Source organism: Dermacentor andersoni, chromosome 1 (assembly GCF_023375885.2).
Source record: "Dermacentor andersoni chromosome 1, qqDerAnde1_hic_scaffold, whole genome shotgun sequence".
In the NCBI taxonomy this organism is placed as follows: domain Eukaryota; kingdom Metazoa; phylum Arthropoda; class Arachnida; order Ixodida; family Ixodidae; genus Dermacentor; species Dermacentor andersoni.
The window spans coordinates 258,954,595-258,974,096 of record NC_092814.1 but is presented as its reverse complement, the minus strand read 5'-3'; the positions used below and the strand labels follow the sequence as shown (position 1 = coordinate 258,974,096).

Below are 19,502 nucleotides of genomic sequence, written 5' to 3'. Positions count from 1 at the left end.
TTGTGTCGTGCTGCACTGGTTCTGCTCGCTCGCGAAACTTGCATTTGGAACAAGCAGCGAGAATGCCACGTCCATGTGATGTCGTGGGATGCGCGAACGGTCCGCGGAACTTGGCCAAGGGCAGTTGCAACGGCGAATCCAACGTTACTTATCACTATAGTGCACTAGAAAGTTACTTCTAGTTCACTCTACTTATCACTGTGTGCCAACGAGTGAACCTCTCCGTTCAAAGTGGTTAAGTGCCGTACTTCTGCCACAGCGCATTGGCAAAGAGCCGAAAAATCGCATAGTGTGCTAGCTGCACTTTCGTCCAGAGGATTACAAGTTCAACGCTGACTTACTGAAGTTGTGTGGAGTGCCTTTCAAAGCAATGCTTTCCTGTAGCGCTGTTCCGCCGGTCTTGCCTGCATTCTCAAAAGCGCAAGAACAGCAGGTCGAAGCATTTGGTTCTCACGAAGGAAAAGCTATAAATGTGCGAATATGTACAGCCATGACATACAGTTGCTGACGCAGTAGTACGCAACGACGCCGGCAGCGCGAGCCCTCAGCAGCAGGTCGCGTTCATCAGTGCTTAAATCGCTAAAGTCAAGCCCAGCATCGTGAGCCAATGTGTCCTTGTCAGGGTCGTCCATTGCAACGAGCGTCGAAGTTTGCGTCATAAAATAAAGCACCAGCTTATCGTCGCGCACTTTCATTTCCGCTAGCCACCATAGTTCGGCTTTCGCGCTGCTGTCGGCTCTGTCTTGGCTCTGTTTCTGGCCGCGCGTTTGCCTTTTGCGCAGAAAAGCCATAGCGCCATCTGCGGGCGCCGTTTTACTCACCGACAGCGCAACGTCACTATGAGACCATAACGTCCCAGCTCCTCGATCGGAGGGCGGGCGATTTGAACTGCGCTAGAGGTGCGCGGACGCTTCAGAACGCATTTTCTCTTACAATAAGTCTCTTCTTCGCATGAAACAAGCGTTTCGAGGTTTCTGGGATGGTATTTTAACAATCCACGTGGAGTTAATATTAACCTTTAGTGTCCCTTTAACCCAGTGATAAACACCAGAGCCGCACATTTCAGCTTCACTGGTTAAGCATCTGTACGGAGTGCTGGGGCAGAGATTTTTTCCCTTTTCGTTTGAAGGACTTCACATTTCATTACCTTTCTGCATGGTCACCCCCAGCCAGACTTCATTGTTATAACCAATAATGCGGTATGGGCGCACTATAGTAAGCAGGTTATTTAATCATAGAAAACATACAAAATTTGACGGTGCTGCAGCTTTTCAGTGCTACGACCGATACATTGTTAAAAGAGGTATTGTTATAAGTGGGTTCAACTGTATCGTGATACTCTTCCAGCTTATAGTAAATTCTATTGCCAACAACCCATACCTAAAATATTAGAACATTCTTTGTCATACTGCCGAAGTGAACACTGGGAGAAAAGTGAACGACAAGTGCAAACAATTGATTTTTCTTGGACGATACTTGAACAAAGCAAACTTTATGAACTTCTGCTTGAAGGCAGCTTGATACGGAATATACCTGCCATTTAGTCATACTTGTGAATAGCTTGAGAAAAAGTACATTGAAATCTAAAGGCAAAAAATTAAATGCATATTGACAGACACTATTAAAGACTGCAATAAAAAAAACTGTTGAATGGTAAGCAAAATGGCATCCCTATTAATCGCACAAAATTTCAGATTACCATATGCAGAAGCTTTTACAAGAAAATGCTAAAACCAAGATGACCCACTTATCTTACCATCCCCTCTTACATTTTATGCTTCTAATTCCACTTGTAAGCTCTGCATTATTTTCAGTTGTGCCTCCTAAAGAAAAAGACAATGGATGACAGTTACTTACCTCTCAGAGCATATGCAAGGTATGTCCCAGAGATATGCAGGCAAATGTGCTTTCCAAAGTTATATTTCAGTTCCCAGCTATAGTCGACAATATTTTTAATCTTGACCTGAAAGTGAAGACTTTACAATGAGCAAACTTGACTTTAAAACTGCATAAATTTCGAATGCAGTACAATCTCATGTTGTCCCTCCAAAAATTAAAATATACAATATACGATACAACAAGAGCCTGAGATTTTTTTTTTTAAGCAGACTTGAGAAAATGTTTGCTTGCAGTATTTGTGTGATAAAAGCTAGTACATAATTAACAAAATGTTAAGTAACTGTTAAATTAATAACAATAAGGGGTATGCTGTAACTGTAGAATTGAGGTCATAAATTATTATTTATTTTTTTCCAGACTAAACATCCTCTCATGTCATGCTCAAAACACAAAAGCATATTTATTGTTGACGTCAGCAGTCCTCTTAAAACATCTAAGAGAGCCTACGTACCACAGAATGTGTCAAGCTTATCAGAATTTCGTTAGAAGCTGTAGTTTGAAGTCAACCACCAACATGGTATTTAAGCTCATCTATGTTATCGGAAACTGCTCTCATTGCAATTTTATTGTGAGCTACATATATTTACTCAAACAAGTGTAGTGAAATTCTGATGCAAAATAGATATGACTAAGTATAAGCAAGCACAAGAACAAGCAAAAAGACTGTATACTTTATTTTATGAATGTTCCTAATGAGACTATCAAAATTGACTGCTCTTTATAGACTAGTATCAAGTAAAATGTTTTCGGATATACACCCTAGGGCAAAAAAGGCAGGACAGTCATCATTGACAATAGCTCGCTGACGTCTAGTAAAATAGTAACGCATAGTAAAATCTGCAACCGACCCGGTTGCTACTGCTTGCATCTTCACGCGGCCGACTGACAACAACTTGCACTTCTGTCCCACAAACGTCCACGCTGACATCCTCCTCGCCATCCAGAAGGCATCTGCAAGAAGTGAAGCAAACAATGGCCATGCCTGCTGAACATTGCCCACCATCTGTAGGAACGTAGCCACTTCTGCATGGTGGAGAGCTGGCTTCTGAAATGTTCGTATGGGCAGGTACTTCCTTAGGGTTAAATATCCCAAGGGTATCATGAATTCTATGGACTTTTCACAGTGCCATAACCATGGGCGTCACCATATTCGGTCCCATGACAACGCCCACCATTCAGCGCCTTCTAGCCGACCACAGGCATGGCTCAGACAGTTGCTATTTCGGCCATTATATTGAGCAGTGAGTGTAAACGACAACACTTTGGCCAAAGCTGCAGAGGAACTTTAAGTATACCTTTCATTTATCTGTACTGTCTACACTGCAATCTTACCAGCGCAAGCTTACCAGCTGAAGATGATGAATGTTTCCAAACTGATGTTAGTTTACTGTTAAAGGAGTACTAACAATATTTCGTAGCTGAGATAACTAGTGAGATCGATTTCTATGGACACACAAGCATCATCTACAAAACATCAACGGCGAATGTAGGTTAAAATATATTTAAAATCTGTTTTAAGGTACGTGCGCACAGAAAACCGCAAAGCACAGCAGCTCACAACATTGACTTGAACTGCATGGGTTTGCAAACATCCCAGAGCATAACAACAGCGCTATGTCACAAGTTTGTGTTAGCTACCACACTCCTTGTATGTGCTCTTGCTTGCCCCACACCCTGGCCCTTCACTGCTGCACTCCCACTCTTCCTCAGTTGTTAGTCATAGTGCGATGCTTTTCCGTGTCACTGCAACTGTTTTTGACGTGACCGTTGAAATTTTCAGCACTATCTGCGTTCCCTGTGCTGCACTGACCATGCACAAAGCACGAGTATAGCACACTGTTGAGACCATCCTGCGTCACTTACTTATCCTTAACACATTCAAGGCAGGGTATAATCACACAGAAGTTTCCTTACAATGGCCCTCAGTGGCTGAAGTGGACCCCGCTGAAGAGCAGCCCCATTGCTCACCCCATTTCGAGTGTAGAAAAACATTTGACTTTATGCTTACCACTGCATTGCCTTATTAAAAATGTAGAAAGATTGCAATTTATTCTCCCGGTGGTTCATTATAACACATGGAACTCTTACCTGGTTTTTAAGAAAAAAAAATGCGAAATCGCCTTCATCTACGAGTAAGTCAGCTGTTGCCGAGACATTGCTAGCATAGACATGTGTCACAGCTGCTGAAAGCAAATAGGCCATTCCAGCAGGGTTGTCATGTGGGAAAAGGTGCTTGGTTTGAATATGCCTATGCCTAAAAATGATCGGCCATGTCTACTAAGGCAGTGACTCCCGTTTGTAGAAAATTTCTCCATTGGACGATGAAATAAGGACAACAAGGACACTGCTCAGCACGTCCTCGTCAAATCAACAACAACACAGCTATCCAAATTCTTTGATCAGAAGTTGCATAGCAAGTTTCACTACATGTGACTGCATGGCGCACAGCGAAATGAAACATTGGAAATAAAACATATTCAGAAGCCAAGTGTAAAACCAGAGATGAATGAGGCATTAAGTCTTTTGAAGAAGCTTTGAAGGAGGAACGTGTTTTGGACAAGAACAGTCTTCGCGCAGATTTGTAAAGCTTAATGCAAGTAAATATGTACAGAACAAAAAAGGATTTAAAAAAATAGAAATTACAGATCTGTCTTAAGCAACTTTGATGTTTAAGTAATCTTAACACGAGGCATTCGTCCAAAAAATTATATAAGCTGTACCACTGGTAAGCGTTGTATAGGCAGGTTGAGCAAAAAATCCACTAATTCTTAATTAATTTACAGCAGATATTGCAATTTTACAAATTGTAGCCAGTGAGTTTGCAAAGCGTATCCACTAGGAATGAATTTCCAGAATGACAAAATTTTGGAGATATGCACCAACAAACTCGCCATAAAAATGCAGTTGTTCTTACTTTTTAAAAAAACGGTATTTTGAGGGTAATGATTTCAGGAGGCGAGGGCCACTGCCAAGTGCGACTCTCCACTTTCCCCGTCTAGCCTCTGCAAGCAAAATTCCTTAAATGCATTCTCCCATACCGGAACTCAAGAATCGTGCGACACATACGTCACACGTCACCTATATTTATTTTCTTTTTTCCTCCCTTTCTCGCTGCGCAGTGCACTTCCGCTGATGGCGCTGAGCGCGAGCTGTTGCGTTTGTCTCATTTTCACAGCACACGATCTTGCGTGCTGTGCACGAGAACACCTGACTAGCAGTATAAGTGGTGTAAGTCAGTGCTACACGAATACTGAGGCAGACACAAGCGGTTCATAGAACACGATGTCTGCGTGCGCGACTGCACGACGTAGGAACAAACAGATAAAACCGGAGTACATCTCTCTTGCTGCAGTGCAAAGTAAAACAAGGGCACAGCAACATACAGTTTGTCTATTCGCCTACTGAAGCAACAGATTACACAAATAATAGATGTTGCCTTGAGTAATTGTCGAAGTCAGATGTCACTACGAGCGACGTCACAGCAGTGCGATGTACTTAGGCGCACTTGTACGATATACATAAACACTCCAGCTGGGAGGGCGGTGCCCGCGTGGAGAAGGGCAAACGGCATTCAGTTTGAAATTTCAGCTTTCCGCGGCACGTAGCAATGTAATACTTAGCACACACAATTGTTAGCGTGCCTTGTGTTACATGGCACTTGTCAGCTCAGAAAGGACAGACCTGGCGAGGGGCCCTTTAAGAGAGAAAATGAACTTTAATGAAAAGGATGGCCCAGTGGCCTAAGTAGGGGTGAGGGTCATTGATGAGGGTAAAAAAAGATCCACTAATTAACTTCTTAATTATTTACAGCAGATATTGCAATTTTACAAATTGTAGCCAGTGAGTTCGCAAAGCGTATCCACTAGGAATGAATTGCCAGAATGACACAAATTTGGAGATATACACCAACAAACTCTCCATAAAAATGCACTGTTCTTACTTTTTAACAAAACGCTATTTTATGCATTGAAGCACAAAAGTAACTGGAATGCCCATGTATGTCATGCCACACTTTAGAAAATAACACCTCAAAACAGGTGCCATCCCGGAAATTCATTTCAAGTGGGTATGTCTTGCAAACTACAATTAGTCAATTTCAATATGTTCAATAAAATAATTAAGAGATCAATTAGTGATCTTTTTGATTAGTTGAATACATGTTTCGATTACTTTTGCTAATAGTGTCCCCCTCTTAATGCCCCCCCACCTCAAGGAAAAGAATTATGCTATCTGCCACAGGCAATTTTTAAAAGTTACAGAAAACTTAAAAGTTATCACACCGTATAACTGCATGATTATGAGTGCTGGCGCATGCAGTAATGATTGTGTCAAGATCAATGAATTGGCCTGGCAAATGGCGTCTGAGATTTGCATGTGTCACATTGCGCAGAGCCGTAAATCTTGAATGCCAAGGCTGACCGTGCTTACTGCCCAAAGCTGCCATGAGATGGTGGCCATCAATTAAAAACAAAGAAGTGTTAAAAGTATATGGAGATTAGTCTTGCCAAGGAAAAAAAATGATGCAGTTTACCCGAAAGGCAGAGCATTGACAGCAATAGAAAAGAGATTTACACGAAGTAAGGCTTGTAGTAATGTCTGCCGTATAAACAGCAATAAACTTTCGCTTAATAATTAAATTAACGTGCATTGTGTCCCTCGCGCACAGGAATAATGAAAAGATTTCACTCGATGACAACGAACACACGCAGTAACAATACGGGCGTCATGAGGAGCACTGAAAGAAACTAACACTTCTTGCTGCTTCTCAGTTCACCCGGACTTGGAAACTTAAGATTATGCGACCTCCAACACTAGGCATCTTCCACATGGCAAGGTTCCTATAAAATGCTTAAAAAAATAAAATAGTTAGGTTACACGCTAGCCAACATAATGAGGCAGCTATGGCTGTGTGGTTGCTACTTCCATCCCTGCACTTTCCCCTCAAAAGAAAGAAGGGTTTCAACTTTGCTGACTTCTCTGGAAATAAAAGCTAAAAAAATTCCCTAACAATTACGATAGTCCTGAATGCGAAATTTGAGTGCAGCTCTATACACGTTTTCATTTCGCAATATAATGGGTGGCACGTACAATTCGTCTCGTGTAGAATGTTGCAAATGAAGAGAACTGTGGTGCGACTGCCTCGCTAATAGGGAGATCGCTAGAAACAGCGCAAGGGCGATGCATGGATGCAATTCACAGCAGTCGCCACAGACAGACCTCCACTCACGCTGCACTTTGTTTCCATATATGGTATGGATCGGTGGCGTCAACGGTGTACAGAGGACGCGCACTACTCTCGCAACATCTTGTAGCCATGGTTGCAGCAAAGCTTGACTTGCACTGCACTATTTCTGCCGATGCTTTTGTCAGACCCTCCTCCCCTGTTTCTCTCCTCGCGCTCTATTCACTATCGCCCTCCTTCATCTCCTGCTGTTGCTCAGTGTTTGCTCTTTCATCCTTCGCTGTGCTCGTTTGCTTGGTTACGAAGGACGCTGACGCTCACTGAAGGTGTGGGTGCCTAAGAGCTGCGCTCTTAAACACAGCCCAAGCTCCAAGATTTGTAGCCATATTTACGACGACCCTGCACATTGGAACAGTGTGAAGTGCTTAGAATAACTTAAAAATCCCACATGTATAAGCAGGGTGTTTTGTTTTCGGGTTTCATATATGTTTTTTAATTCGTGGGGTAAAAATCATGTTCCTTTTTAGAAGAGCGAAATTGCAGATAGATCAGAGGTATTGTTGCCTGGCATACAAAGTTCAGGGTTTTTCTAGTAACATTTACGAATGATTAACACAAGCAATGGTCTCTTTTTGGACACAAACATCTTTTTTAAACAAGCAAAATTGCTCACAGGAACATTCAATGGCAAAGAGGGCTGCTCGCAAATCGTGCGACGAACTTATGTACAGTTGAACCTCGATATATCGAACAGCGTGGTGATCGGGAAAAAGTTCTATATAGCCAGAATTCGATATAGAAAATCATGTAAAAAATGTGTCAAGAACTTTTGTAAATCAATCAATGAACCAAGGGCACAATCGAGGATCGTTGTTCAGAGCGCACAATTGGCCTAGGCCACGCGAAGTCAGCGCAGCCTAGGCCAATCGCGCACGGCACAACCGACCACGAGCTCAGAACAACGATCCCCGATCGGGCGCCAATCATGGCACAGTAAGTACTCACTAGAAGCTTCACGCAAAGTATTTATTTATTTAGCTGAAAGTACTGCAGCAGTGTAGCCTGCTTCTTATTGGCAGCCACATGCTTAACACGGAGTCCTCAACATAGTCTAAACGTAGTAGTGGCATAGAAGGGCCAGAAAATCCAAAGCAGCTACAGCCTCACTTAAAGTCGGGAGCGAGGCAACATCAGCGCTTGCGGGATAAACCTCAACAGCGTCTTCATTTGGCCGCTACTTCTGCTGCCATCTCCACGTCCATCAATCGAACCATTTTGAAACACTGTCAATAACAACATATTAAGTCTGGGCTGAGCCCAGTGAGCGTGCGCTGTCGCACGCCTTTGCGGATGCAAACCGCCAGTCCTCAAGAGGCGCGCCAGGCGCAAAGCGTCGCACCAAGGTGGAGTCAGTGCAGCAAATGCAATGCATCGTTGACATTGTCTAACTAGCCAAGCCGCCACATGCGTACGTCGCTACGTTCAAATGACGCCCTCGGCACAATCAATGTGTGCAGCTATAGTGCGCAGGAAAAGGGAATGCCAATTGCGCCACTTCTATCATCAACGGTGTTACGGGAAAGCTCACCACCTGTCAACAGAGCACATCTGGTCTGGGGAGGCGGAGTTCGATATATCTATTTTACGTCCGACCCCGTTCGAAATAAAAAATAAAAAATGCATGCGATTTTCCAGTGATATAGAAAGTGTTCGATATACGCAATAATTCGGTATATCCATGTTCGATATATCGAGGTTTGACTATATATACACTCTTTTCACGGCGATCTCGTGGATGCATCACATGTTTGATCATGTGGTGACGTGTCCATTCCTTGCCTCAGCTGCCTATATTGTCTCCGTGTTCACAAGGGATGTGCACAACACCTGGTGTGGCTCAGCAAACCTCGGTTTTGGCGGATATCGCAGACGGTGACTAGGTGAATGATGTTTCGGCCACCTCTTCAGAGGAGATGCAAGTACTTTCAGAGCTCATTAAACCTTGTCCAAACGGTGCGAGCAGCATATACGATGGTTGCAATAAAAGTGGCGGTAGGAATGTATTCCAAGCTGTCCAAACTTTCCGCTCATTAATTAACGAGGGTTGCAATGTGGGCTTGTTGGTAATGCATCTTCAAGGGGAGTATGGTAGCGCGATTCAAAGACGGGACAAGAGAAGACACAAAGGGACACACACAGCGCTAACTTCCAACACTGTTTATTGTCGAAAACCAGGTCGTATTTATACACTCAGACCACATGAGTCACAGGCACGTGAACAGATTAACAATCAGAGCGATACATTTTGTGATATGCTAAGCCATGCGCAAAAATGTCAGTTCTTTTTCAGAGAGAGCCAATGATGGTTTGCTGATACATGAATCCCCTAGGGCATCAATCTGCTCGGCTTCTATTATAAGTCTAGTGAGTTCGCACTTGTTTCTACCGGTAATGATTGTTGATTCGAAGAGAGGGGAGCACTTATGTTGCTTACAATGAAGGGAGAGAAACCCATCTGAAACAAGTTTGTCGACTTTATTTTTGTGTTCGCGCAGTCTATCATTGAATCGCGCTACCATACTCCCCTTGAAGATCATTAATTAAATCAGGATCAGTGTGCTTTGCCCTCAATTCTCCATTTGCAAACACTTTGCAGCAGCAGCTTGTCATATTTCCGGCTCAGTAACGTTCCTCATCGGTGCGGTCATTATCTTATTTTTTATATGGTGCCTAATCGGTCGCAGGTGTGCTTAGTTCCAATAGATTTGTTCTTTTTGTGCGAGAGACTTGAAACATAGATGTTTTGTACTGTGTAATAGCTTGTAGCAAAAACATTATCACTAGTCACTCGCTTTCTCTGTCGACCATCGCGAAATGTTCAGCTTCGAAGATGCGTGTGCTGTCGTAGTTGCCTTCACCCATGCTTCAGCGCACTGATTCAAGTATGCGACCATTCACTTGTTCTTGATACGTTGGCGATAGAGTGGGCGCAAGTTTGCATGTGAGTTGGGGCAGATGCACGTACATAAGATGCGAGAAACTTATCAGGCCAGGAAATGGCGCTACACCCTTTGTCACTGTGTAATGAGCGGTACTCAATCTTACCAATATTCCAAAACTGCAGTAATTTCTTTGGAGGTTAGTGATACAACATTCGCAGATGAATGAATTCTTTTTATCCTCGAGGAAAGCCGTGCAATGCAAAGGGCTTGCAACATAGGCAGTCCTTATGTAGCAGCGGTCCGTGAATTTGGTCACACAGATTCATTCCATTTCTTAATATGCTAATCCCTGTTTTTGCAGACAACTACAGCACACATCTTCCCTCTACCTCTCCACATTTTGCAGCATGAATGGAGCACACTGCGTGAGCAAACACCCAGTTGCATTTCTTACAGCTGATCACACAGAAGCAGGGCAGAAGTTGTAATGGTTTTATATTCGTGAATTTTCGCTGAGACAACGTGCAACGTGCTGCTGAAAACACCATCTCGTTCCTCCGGAACAAACTGCTTTGCAAAAAGGGTCTATAGGGTCGCTTGTTTTCGGGCAAAACTTGACATATTTCCACACGTTGTGCATCACGAACAAAATTTATAAAATCGAGGTAAACCCAATTTCTCCCTGAAGTTCGATGATGACAACAATGTATGGGGTTTAATGGTGCAGGGGCCAAGAATGGCCAAAAAGCACCAGGAAATGGTATGAGGTATTTAACAGTGTGTTCAATGACAAATGGCATAGATGTGACTTGACTGTATAGCGGCCTAAAATGTTTGCTGTACAGTGCGTAAAATGTACTCTTATGAAAAGTGCGACATGTGAGGTAAGCTATGTACATAAAATATGCCTTGCCAAGTGATAGTGAGATTTATATGTAAGAATGGTCAGGTAGTACTAACATCTCACCCGGGCCCTTGAACGCAAGGGCAAAGAGGCACTTGCTCTAAATGCTATAATCGCAGCAGTAGCCTTCGATATAAGGCTGTACTATGGATTATTTGGGTGTGTAACATGCAGTAAATGAGCTTCTTTTAAGAAAGCTAGAACTGATTTACTGTCAAAAAAAGTGGGTCATTGTTAAGAAACATCACAGGGTGGAGTGGAATTTGTTGACAGCATGGAAGAGGAAAGTGCTTTTTGCTGCGAGTTTCCAGTTCACGGCATTCTAGCAGCATGTGCAGGACAGTCAACGTCTCTCCACATTTATTACAGATAGGCAGCTCATCACCAGTCAACACGTATGAGTGTGCGCCATAAGTGTGGCCTATTCAAGTCGACAGATGATTACTTCAGTTTGTAGTGTTTTTGTTATGGGTGGCCAATTCCCTAACTGTGGCTTTATAACATGAAGCTTATTAGATGTTTCAGTGACTTATGAGCACTGTAAATAGCTTATAAGCTTTTTTTTTTTTGTAAGAATGGCTTCAAAGTCTATGGCAGGGACAGCTACAAAGTTTGTGACTTTGGTTGCTACTGATGTAATTTCGTCTGCCAATATATTACCCTCGATTGCCACTAGGGCCAGGAACCAAGCATATTGTGAAATACTGGCTAGACATGTATAATGAATGTTGAAGTGAATAAACACAATTTAGTAAATAATTTTTACTTTTACGGAAACATTTTCGAGATCTTACAACACTTAGAGAACTGGCGATATAACATCTTTTTGCATATTTGTGTTTTTGATATTGTTATGGGGATATTCGGAGTATAGAAAGACTATTTACAATATATACACAAGCAGAGTCAGTGTAGTTAAAAATGGCTGACTAGCAACAACGCGCAGCAGCCAGCGTCTAGCAATCTTCTTCTTTTATCCTTCCGTAACAGGATGCCCGAATGCTGAAGCACTGTCTCGGCTCATGGTAGGCGAAGAAATGCGAGCTAAGTATGGCTTCACCCGTTGTGGGGATGCGCGACTCGCACGTCCCCTGATATGTTGTTTTCTCGCATAGCTCCCGTCTCCTGTAATCCGGCTTCGCCGCGTGGCGTGGTGCCCGCGGCAGTCGGTATGGTCGAAGTGCCATACGAGAGATGGCACGAGTGTTGCACTGCTAATACCACCTAATGGCGGGGTTACTTGGGCGCGAAAAGGAGAAGGCTCTTCCTCTTTGGCTCGGGGATCGGCAAGCGACGCGGACGTTCAGCGCATGTGCCGATAAATGCTTCTGCGAGACTGTCTCGTGAGGCCTCATTCGAACGCGCCACCGTACGTGCGAACGACCAAGCGCTGGTGTCCAGCATGGGGCGAACATATTCCCTAGTTATCCGGTTGTGGTGAGTCGGATTTTCGCGATTTGTCACGGGCCCATCGGTATGTTTTGTGGATAGCAACTCGGCTAGCAGGTATTAGTCTATGAAAGATGCAATATATTCCCTTGTGATTGTTTGCCCTACTGTGTTGTCGTTCCTTTGTCCGAAGAGCACGGGTGAGAATCCCACACCGTGAAACGTGCATGATGTCAACAGGCGTCGGACTTGAAGATGGATCGAACTGTAACGGCGAAATCTCGTAATTGACGTAGGACTTCATAAGGCCCTGTGTAGCGGCGCTGTTAAACATGGCAGTGGGCGAAACATTGCGGCCATTTCCATCAAAACGGCTCAGGTTGGTCGGCGTGCAAGGTGTTGAGGGCCACGAGTTGCGACAGTAACAGGTGACATGACCAATGCGGCGACAGGTGAAACATATTTGCTGGTCGTCCGCAGTTCTCCACTCAGTCGGGTTGCGATAACGCGGAGAGAAGCGTCGGGGTGGAGCGAAAATAGTAGAAGGGCGCTCGTTGGCTCTGGGGTTGGCGACAGCACAGACAGAATGTAAACCAATGTTTTCAAGCTCCTGGCAAACGATGGCTTGTACGAGGGGAACTGAAAAAGGGGTAGCATCAGGGCTATGCAAACAGAAAGCTGCGGTCACCATCGCATCCAGTTTACGTCTAACGATTCACACCACGTCCTCTGATGGCGATGCATGCTGCTGTGCGGGTTGCTCTTCAAATGTCGACATTGCGACAGTAATGGGAAGTCTGGCAAATGGTTGCAAGACTCGTCGGCTTTTGGCCTGTTCATACTGTCGGAACTCTTTGATGATAGCATCAACTGTCAAGCAGCTTTTGCACATGAGCAGATTAAAGGCGTCATCAGCAATGCCCTTCAGCCCGTGCCCGAGCTTCTCAGCTTCTGTCATGTTGTAATCGGCTTTACGACAAAGCACCAGCATGTCCTGGATGTACTCCATTGGGGATTGGGCACGGGAGGCCAGTTCCTGCTTTGCGGCACTTTTACGGCCAGCTGGTTTGCCAAACAACTCTGTCAACTTCTCTTTACATTGGTCTAAGTACGGCGGAGGAAGTTCATCGATAAAGCTCTGAAACTGTTCTGGAAAGATGACAGCAAGGGGGGACGTAGATAGAACTAATTGTGTTTAGCTTACCAAACAGCACTGCTCGGACAAGCCACTGCCTCAAGGGAGGTTCAGAGGTTTAATTGCCGACAGGCAACGTCGTTATAGACTATTATAGCCGCACCACTTGACAAGTGACAGCGTCGTCACGGTTTTTTGCAGAAAGTGGCACATTGCCTTAGTAAGTTCATCTAGTTTAATTTTAGGCATGTTTCCTAAGCGCACAGAATCTTTAGAGTGAATCTGCGAAGGAATTCTTTAACATCGTCCAGTCTCTGGAAAAGTCCTCTAATGTTCCATTGTAATATTTGTGTATCCACAACGAGAAAGAAGTTAGTGCTGCATGTCTGGAGAAGAAAGTTAGCTTTCTTCTCCAGAAAGAAAGTTAGTTAGCCCTTTGCCAGCCCCGTAATGCAATGTTTCTCTTTTTTGGAGAGACAGAGATTTCCACTGCTCCTTAAGAGCTTGTGGAGCCATCTAGCTGGAAGATGTGTCCATTGCCTCTTCAGGGGCATTGGACACCCACTCTTTCGAGTGGTTTGTTTGCCTTGAAGGCCTCACCTCACGAGACGAGACCACCAACCCTGAAGTCAATGGCCCCTTCTTTTGGGACTGCAGAGCAGCGCTAGCTGCAGCCAACAAGGGAGCAGATGGCGTCACCGCTGGCTCACTGTGTGTGGGCCAGACATCCGCCAGAGGCTGTTGTGGCGCTGCCTCCAAACACACCACTTTGGGAAAACTGTTCTTTGACAGGTACGATAGCTGCCTCTGTGCCTCCTTGAACAGTATATTTTCTTCACTTTGATTGTTACAACTTCCTTTTCCTTTTTCCAGGATATATAGGACCACGAGGGTGCGACATGCTGTCTATCACAGTTCAGACAGTGGAGAGAGTTTTCACAGGATTCAGAGGAGTGCTCACGAGCACTGCGTTCAGCAGAAGTTTGGCGGCCTCAGCAGTTCTGTGAACTATGGGCCAATCACTGGAATTTGAGGAATCATAGAGGGTTTGGGACATATGGTCTGACCTGGATGTTCACGTAGCTTGCCTCAATACTCTCAGGAAGCACACTCGAACCAAAGGTAATTATTAGATGCTTTATTTTCAACTCAGTGCTGTCGCGCCTTATCATAATTTGTTTTGATTACGTTTCGCTCACTCCAGTCTAATAATTTAGTTTCCGTCAGCTCCATCAGGTCATGATCGGAAACAACACCACGGGTCGCATCCATTGTGCGGGGTGGGGATATCGTCATTCGGGGTCATCCCAGTGACAATAGGTAAGGCAGCTTGTCATGTTTCTTATCGCGGAGTTCCAAAAGGAGATCGTCGCTAGCCATCTTCAATGCTTTGTAGCCTGCGCCAAGTACTTCAGTGAGACATTTTGAAACTAGGAAAGGCGAGATCATTCTTACCGTCTTTTCAGGTTTACCACAATGAATAACGTGGAATCGGGAAAAGTGCGTTTTCCTAGCCCCCAGCGTTGAGTACTTGGGACATGTCATTTCCCAGACAGGCCTAGCCCCGGCTCCCCGCAAATTTGATGCTGTGCTCAAGGCAGCCAAGCCCCAGAACAAGAAGGAGCTTCAGAGCTACCTGAGCCTCATCAAACTCTACAGGAGTTTTCTGCCGAACCTGTCGCAGCATCTACAGCCACTCCATCTTCTGCATTGAGATGGTCAACAATGGGTCTGGAAGAAGGAGCAGGACCAGGCCTTCCAGCGCAGCAAGGAGCCAATCACCAAGGCTCCAGTGCTGGTGCACTTCGATCCTGCTAAGCCTGTTGTCCTTACCATAGATGTGTCGCCGTACGGTGTGGGAGCCGTCCTGGCACACCGAGACAAAGATGGCCAGGAACGTCCTGTGTCGTTTGCTTCTCGACAGCTTCATGCTGCAGAGCAACGTTACAGACAGCTGGACAAGGAAGGTTTGGCCCTAATGTTCGGTGTCGAACGCTTCTATCAGTATCTGTGGGGCCAGCGTGTCAGTAATGGCCGGGAAACTCTTCAAGCGTACTTTCCCCGGCGTAACCGTCGAAGCTTCGGGCGTGATGCTGCGCAGCTCCTCCGGGCAACTCTCCCAGGTCCAGGATCCAGCACAGGTCAGCGTTCGTTTTGGCGACAGAGAGGCAACCCTTCCCCTTTACTTAACGAAGGGGTTGTCGCCGACGCTGCTGGGCCGAAACTGAATTCATGCACTGGGCGTTCGTCTGCCAGAGTACCCGGAAGCCAACTTGCATGTGGTGCAGAGCTGCCAAATCTGCCAGGAGCATCAGCGAGCCTCGCGTCATGTGGAAAGCACCCCCTGGCCGTTCCCACAGAGACCCTGGTCCCGCCTACATGTGGATTTTGGGGGACCCTTTAAAGGGGCATTACTTCCTGGTGGTGGTGGACACCTTCTCGAATTGAGTGGAGGTTCTACCTGTCACCACTCTATCAGCAGGCACTACCATTGCAGCGCTACGACAGGTCTTCGCCGCCCAGGGGTTGCCGGATGTCATCGTGTCCGACAATGGTCCTGCTTTCGCCAGCACAGAGTACCTGGCCTGGCTGACGAAAAACGGAATCCGCCGGATGATGGTTCCGCCGTACCAAAATGCTTCAAATGGTGCAGCCAAGCGGGTGGTGCAAACCATCAAAGACAAGCTCAAGAAGAGCCAGACTGGGGATTTCCGGACGCAGATTGCCCGGATACTGTTTCAGTACCAGACCACGCCCCACGATGTCACTGGCCATGCCCCCTGTGAGCTCCTGCTGGGTCGGATGGTCAAGACACCCTTGCACGTCTTGCATCCGGACCTCCGATCCACAGTGCTCTTGAAGCAGCTGAAGCAGAAGCTGGCTGCTGACCAAGGGTCCCGGGCCTTTGCCAGAGTCGGGAGCTCCAGTTTTCACCAGGAACTTCCATCCTGGCCCACCCTGGTCTGCCGGACAGGTGGTGTCTCCTGCCAGCGCCTCATCACTGCTCGTCCGCATGCCAGACGGGGCCATGTGGCACAGACACGCCGACTATGTCAGGCCTCGCGTTAGGACCTGGCCAGCACCCTCGACTGCCACTTCTGAGTTCCAGCCTGCAGGAGGACTAGCGGCAGCACCAGTCGCTTCCAGCAGAGCACCACCCACCTCGCATGCGGCAACCATTGCCAGTGGTGCGGCACTCGTTGGACCGGTGTCAAGTCCAGCACCACTCGCGAGGCCAACCACTACGGACCCTCCGGATGGAGCGAGGCTGGCTCAGGCAGCACCCGGCATTGCCACACCCGAACCATCAACACCGGTGCCCAGGCGGAGTACTCGACGGCGGAGGCCACCGGACCGTTACTCGCCTAGATAGCAGGCACCGTCGACCCAGCGAGGGTGGAGGCAGAGCCTCATATTTAAAACAAGGACGTTTGTTTTTTCTTTAACAAACAAACTGGGGGTAAGGGGGTGTAGCAAGCATGTGACGCCCCCCAGGCATAATGTTCGCTCGCCGCCAGGCTCCGTGGCCTGCTAAAGCTCGGCAGGCAACATTGGTCACCCCACCGCAATAAACACCGACGAGCACAGCTGCTCACCGGTCAGTCATCGTTCAGCACCACCACGCTGCGGAGTGTCCGTCTATCGGAGGGCGCCACGAGCCCTCCCTTGTTCATGAGCCCGGGTGGATCGTGACAGTTTTGTGATTGGTTGCCAAAGAATTGAAATACACCTTCGGGGCGCCATCGTTTGTGAGGGCGATCAGGGAGTTTGGGGAAAGAAATATCCATGAATGTAGATACAGATTTCGGCCGAAACACCAGCCACCCACCGTGGAGCCCAACAAGGGGACGCCGCAGGACTAATAAAAAACAAGTCCTGTGGACACCAACTGTATGTTTCCGCTATAACCACATAAGTACAGCCAAGATAGGTTGCTCCACACAAGCTTAACCCCTTGCACGGCCACTCAATGGAACGCACTTGGTGCGGCCCGTCGCGTCGGCCCAGAGAGGCGTGACGCGCCTAGTTTCCATCGCCAGCGCCGCAGCGCCACTGCTCCGGGACAGTTGCAGGGGGAGAGCTGTGCTCTGCCCGCCGCGGCCGCGCGGTCAGCGCTTGATTTGTTCCGATAAAGAGCTGTGTAGCCGTGTTTCACAAAATATGAATGGTAATGTCAACCGGCGATTTGCTACTGATAGCAGTACGTCAGCATCGCTGCAGTTGTCAGCGACAGTTTGTGTAGGAAGTCACCTATGTTAGGTGCGCTTCATCGAGCGTTCGACACACACAAAGCTGGTTATCCGCTATATTAACTTGTCGCATATAATTAGTTGGTTAGCATAAAAATGCTCGTTTTAAGAAGTCCGAACTCTGATCAGTCTGTTCCACAATTAGAGCCGATGATTAACGCTGTTTTACGTTTCCGGACATGCAGAAATGTACTGCATTATAGTTCAGCCGGTTCACGGGTATATGCGGGAAATATTTTGCAAATGGGCGCTCCTAGCCTACATCAATGGTCGGAAAGAAAACAATAAAGCCAGAAGTCAGTAGGTTGAGTCCAGTTTTTCTTTTCATTTCAAAGTTCATGTACCCAGAATCTGAAAGTGTTACAAGCGCAGAACTTTCCTCGAGAGAGGTTTATGTGTAAGCAAAATTTTTTACACTGTCGAATTCAGGCTGCTAGCCCAGTTCGTCAACAATGGTCTTATGAGCTTGCTCATAAATACTCTGCAGAGGTCCTCAGCGTGGTTGCGATGCTCTTTTTCGCAAGTCAGCGCCGGACATTGTGTGAAATGAGGAAGTAGTGCTGACATCAAGGTGTTGCATAGCCTGCTGGTTCGTCTCACGTCTGAGCACTTCATGACCTTGGTGACGAAGGTGCATACAAGCTTACACAGGCCAACTGCTTCTATTGTTGGGTACCTTAGCCATCCACCACCAACGTTGCGGATCAATCTATGAATTGCTTCAGCTGGCCTCGCTGCTTGAAAAAGGAGTTAGCAGGAATTACAAGCCACCTGAAGACGAGCATAACAATTTAGCTTGAAAAACGGTACTAAAAGAACATAATCTAATACATATATTTGTAATGAAATCAACCACAGACGTATTTCAATATGTGTATATATATATATATATATATATATATATATATATATATATATATATATATATATATATATATATATATATATATATATACATACATACATACATACATACATACATACACTATATATGTGTGTGTGTGTAAGAATTAGTCGCTTAAACAAAGGACAAAAAAATGCACGCCTAATCCAATTTTTTAAACTTGTAAAACAACTCTACCTTTTCCTCACATGCACGTGCAACGTAGCCAGCCAGGTATGCAATTGGTGCTAACTCTATATCAGCTACTAGCTCACTCGAGAGCTCACTGGCTGCAGATGAGATGGCAGCTGGCAAGACAAGTTTCACCATCCTGAATGGGAAGTTTAACGGCTGTTTTCGCCAAACATGGCGAAACCATGTTCTTCAACCATGCTGCCCGCCGTTGAGGATCGCACGGAAATTCATGATATCGGATCGTCGGATCTTTCCTTGCGTTGGTGCTGCACAGCAGCACACAGCAGTTGCACGGCATGGCACCGTCTGTGCTAACGTCTGTTCACACCGTACACGATCACACACGTGCGCAGATACAGTAGGGCAGTCGTATACCATAAAGAAACCCGCTGCGACGCGCGAGACCCGCTGGCTGGCTCTGCGGCGCTCGGGCGCTCTTCCTCCTGCAAAGCGCCCCGGAGCAGTGGCGCCCCGACGGCGGAAACTAAACTCTTGCATCACGCCCTCGCACAGTAAAACCGGCGCGACGCAACGGGCCGCACCAAGTGTGTTTCCATTGAGTGGCTGTGCCCCTTGCTACAAGGAAGGTCGGAAGTAAAAGGAAGAGAAAACAGGAAAGGTTGAAAGTGAGAGACAAAAACGAAGTTTGGAGAGAGACAGGAAAAGGCAACTACAGTTTTCTCTCGGGTGCGTCAGTCCGGGGGTGTCTACGTGAAGCCGAGG

At 46.2% G+C, this 19,502-nt stretch overlaps 1 protein-coding gene across 6 annotated transcripts in view; it reads right to left on the bottom strand.

Moving 5' to 3' along the window:
• The window catches only part of Ge-1 (Enhancer of mRNA-decapping protein 4 homolog Ge-1), a 222,399-nt gene that overhangs the window by 190,702 nt on the left and 12,195 nt on the right, over nt 1-19,502 (bottom strand). For all 6 annotated transcript variants that reach the window (XM_055063694.1, XM_055063698.2, XM_055063697.1 and 3 more), the window contains exons 3-4: nt 2,748-2,850; nt 1,858-1,963 (exon numbers count right to left, since the gene is read on the bottom strand). In XM_055063694.1, the coding sequence (XP_054919669.1) occupies nt 1,858-1,963; nt 2,748-2,850 (209 nt within the window). The remainder of the gene's footprint in view (nt 1-1,857; nt 1,964-2,747; nt 2,851-19,502) is intronic.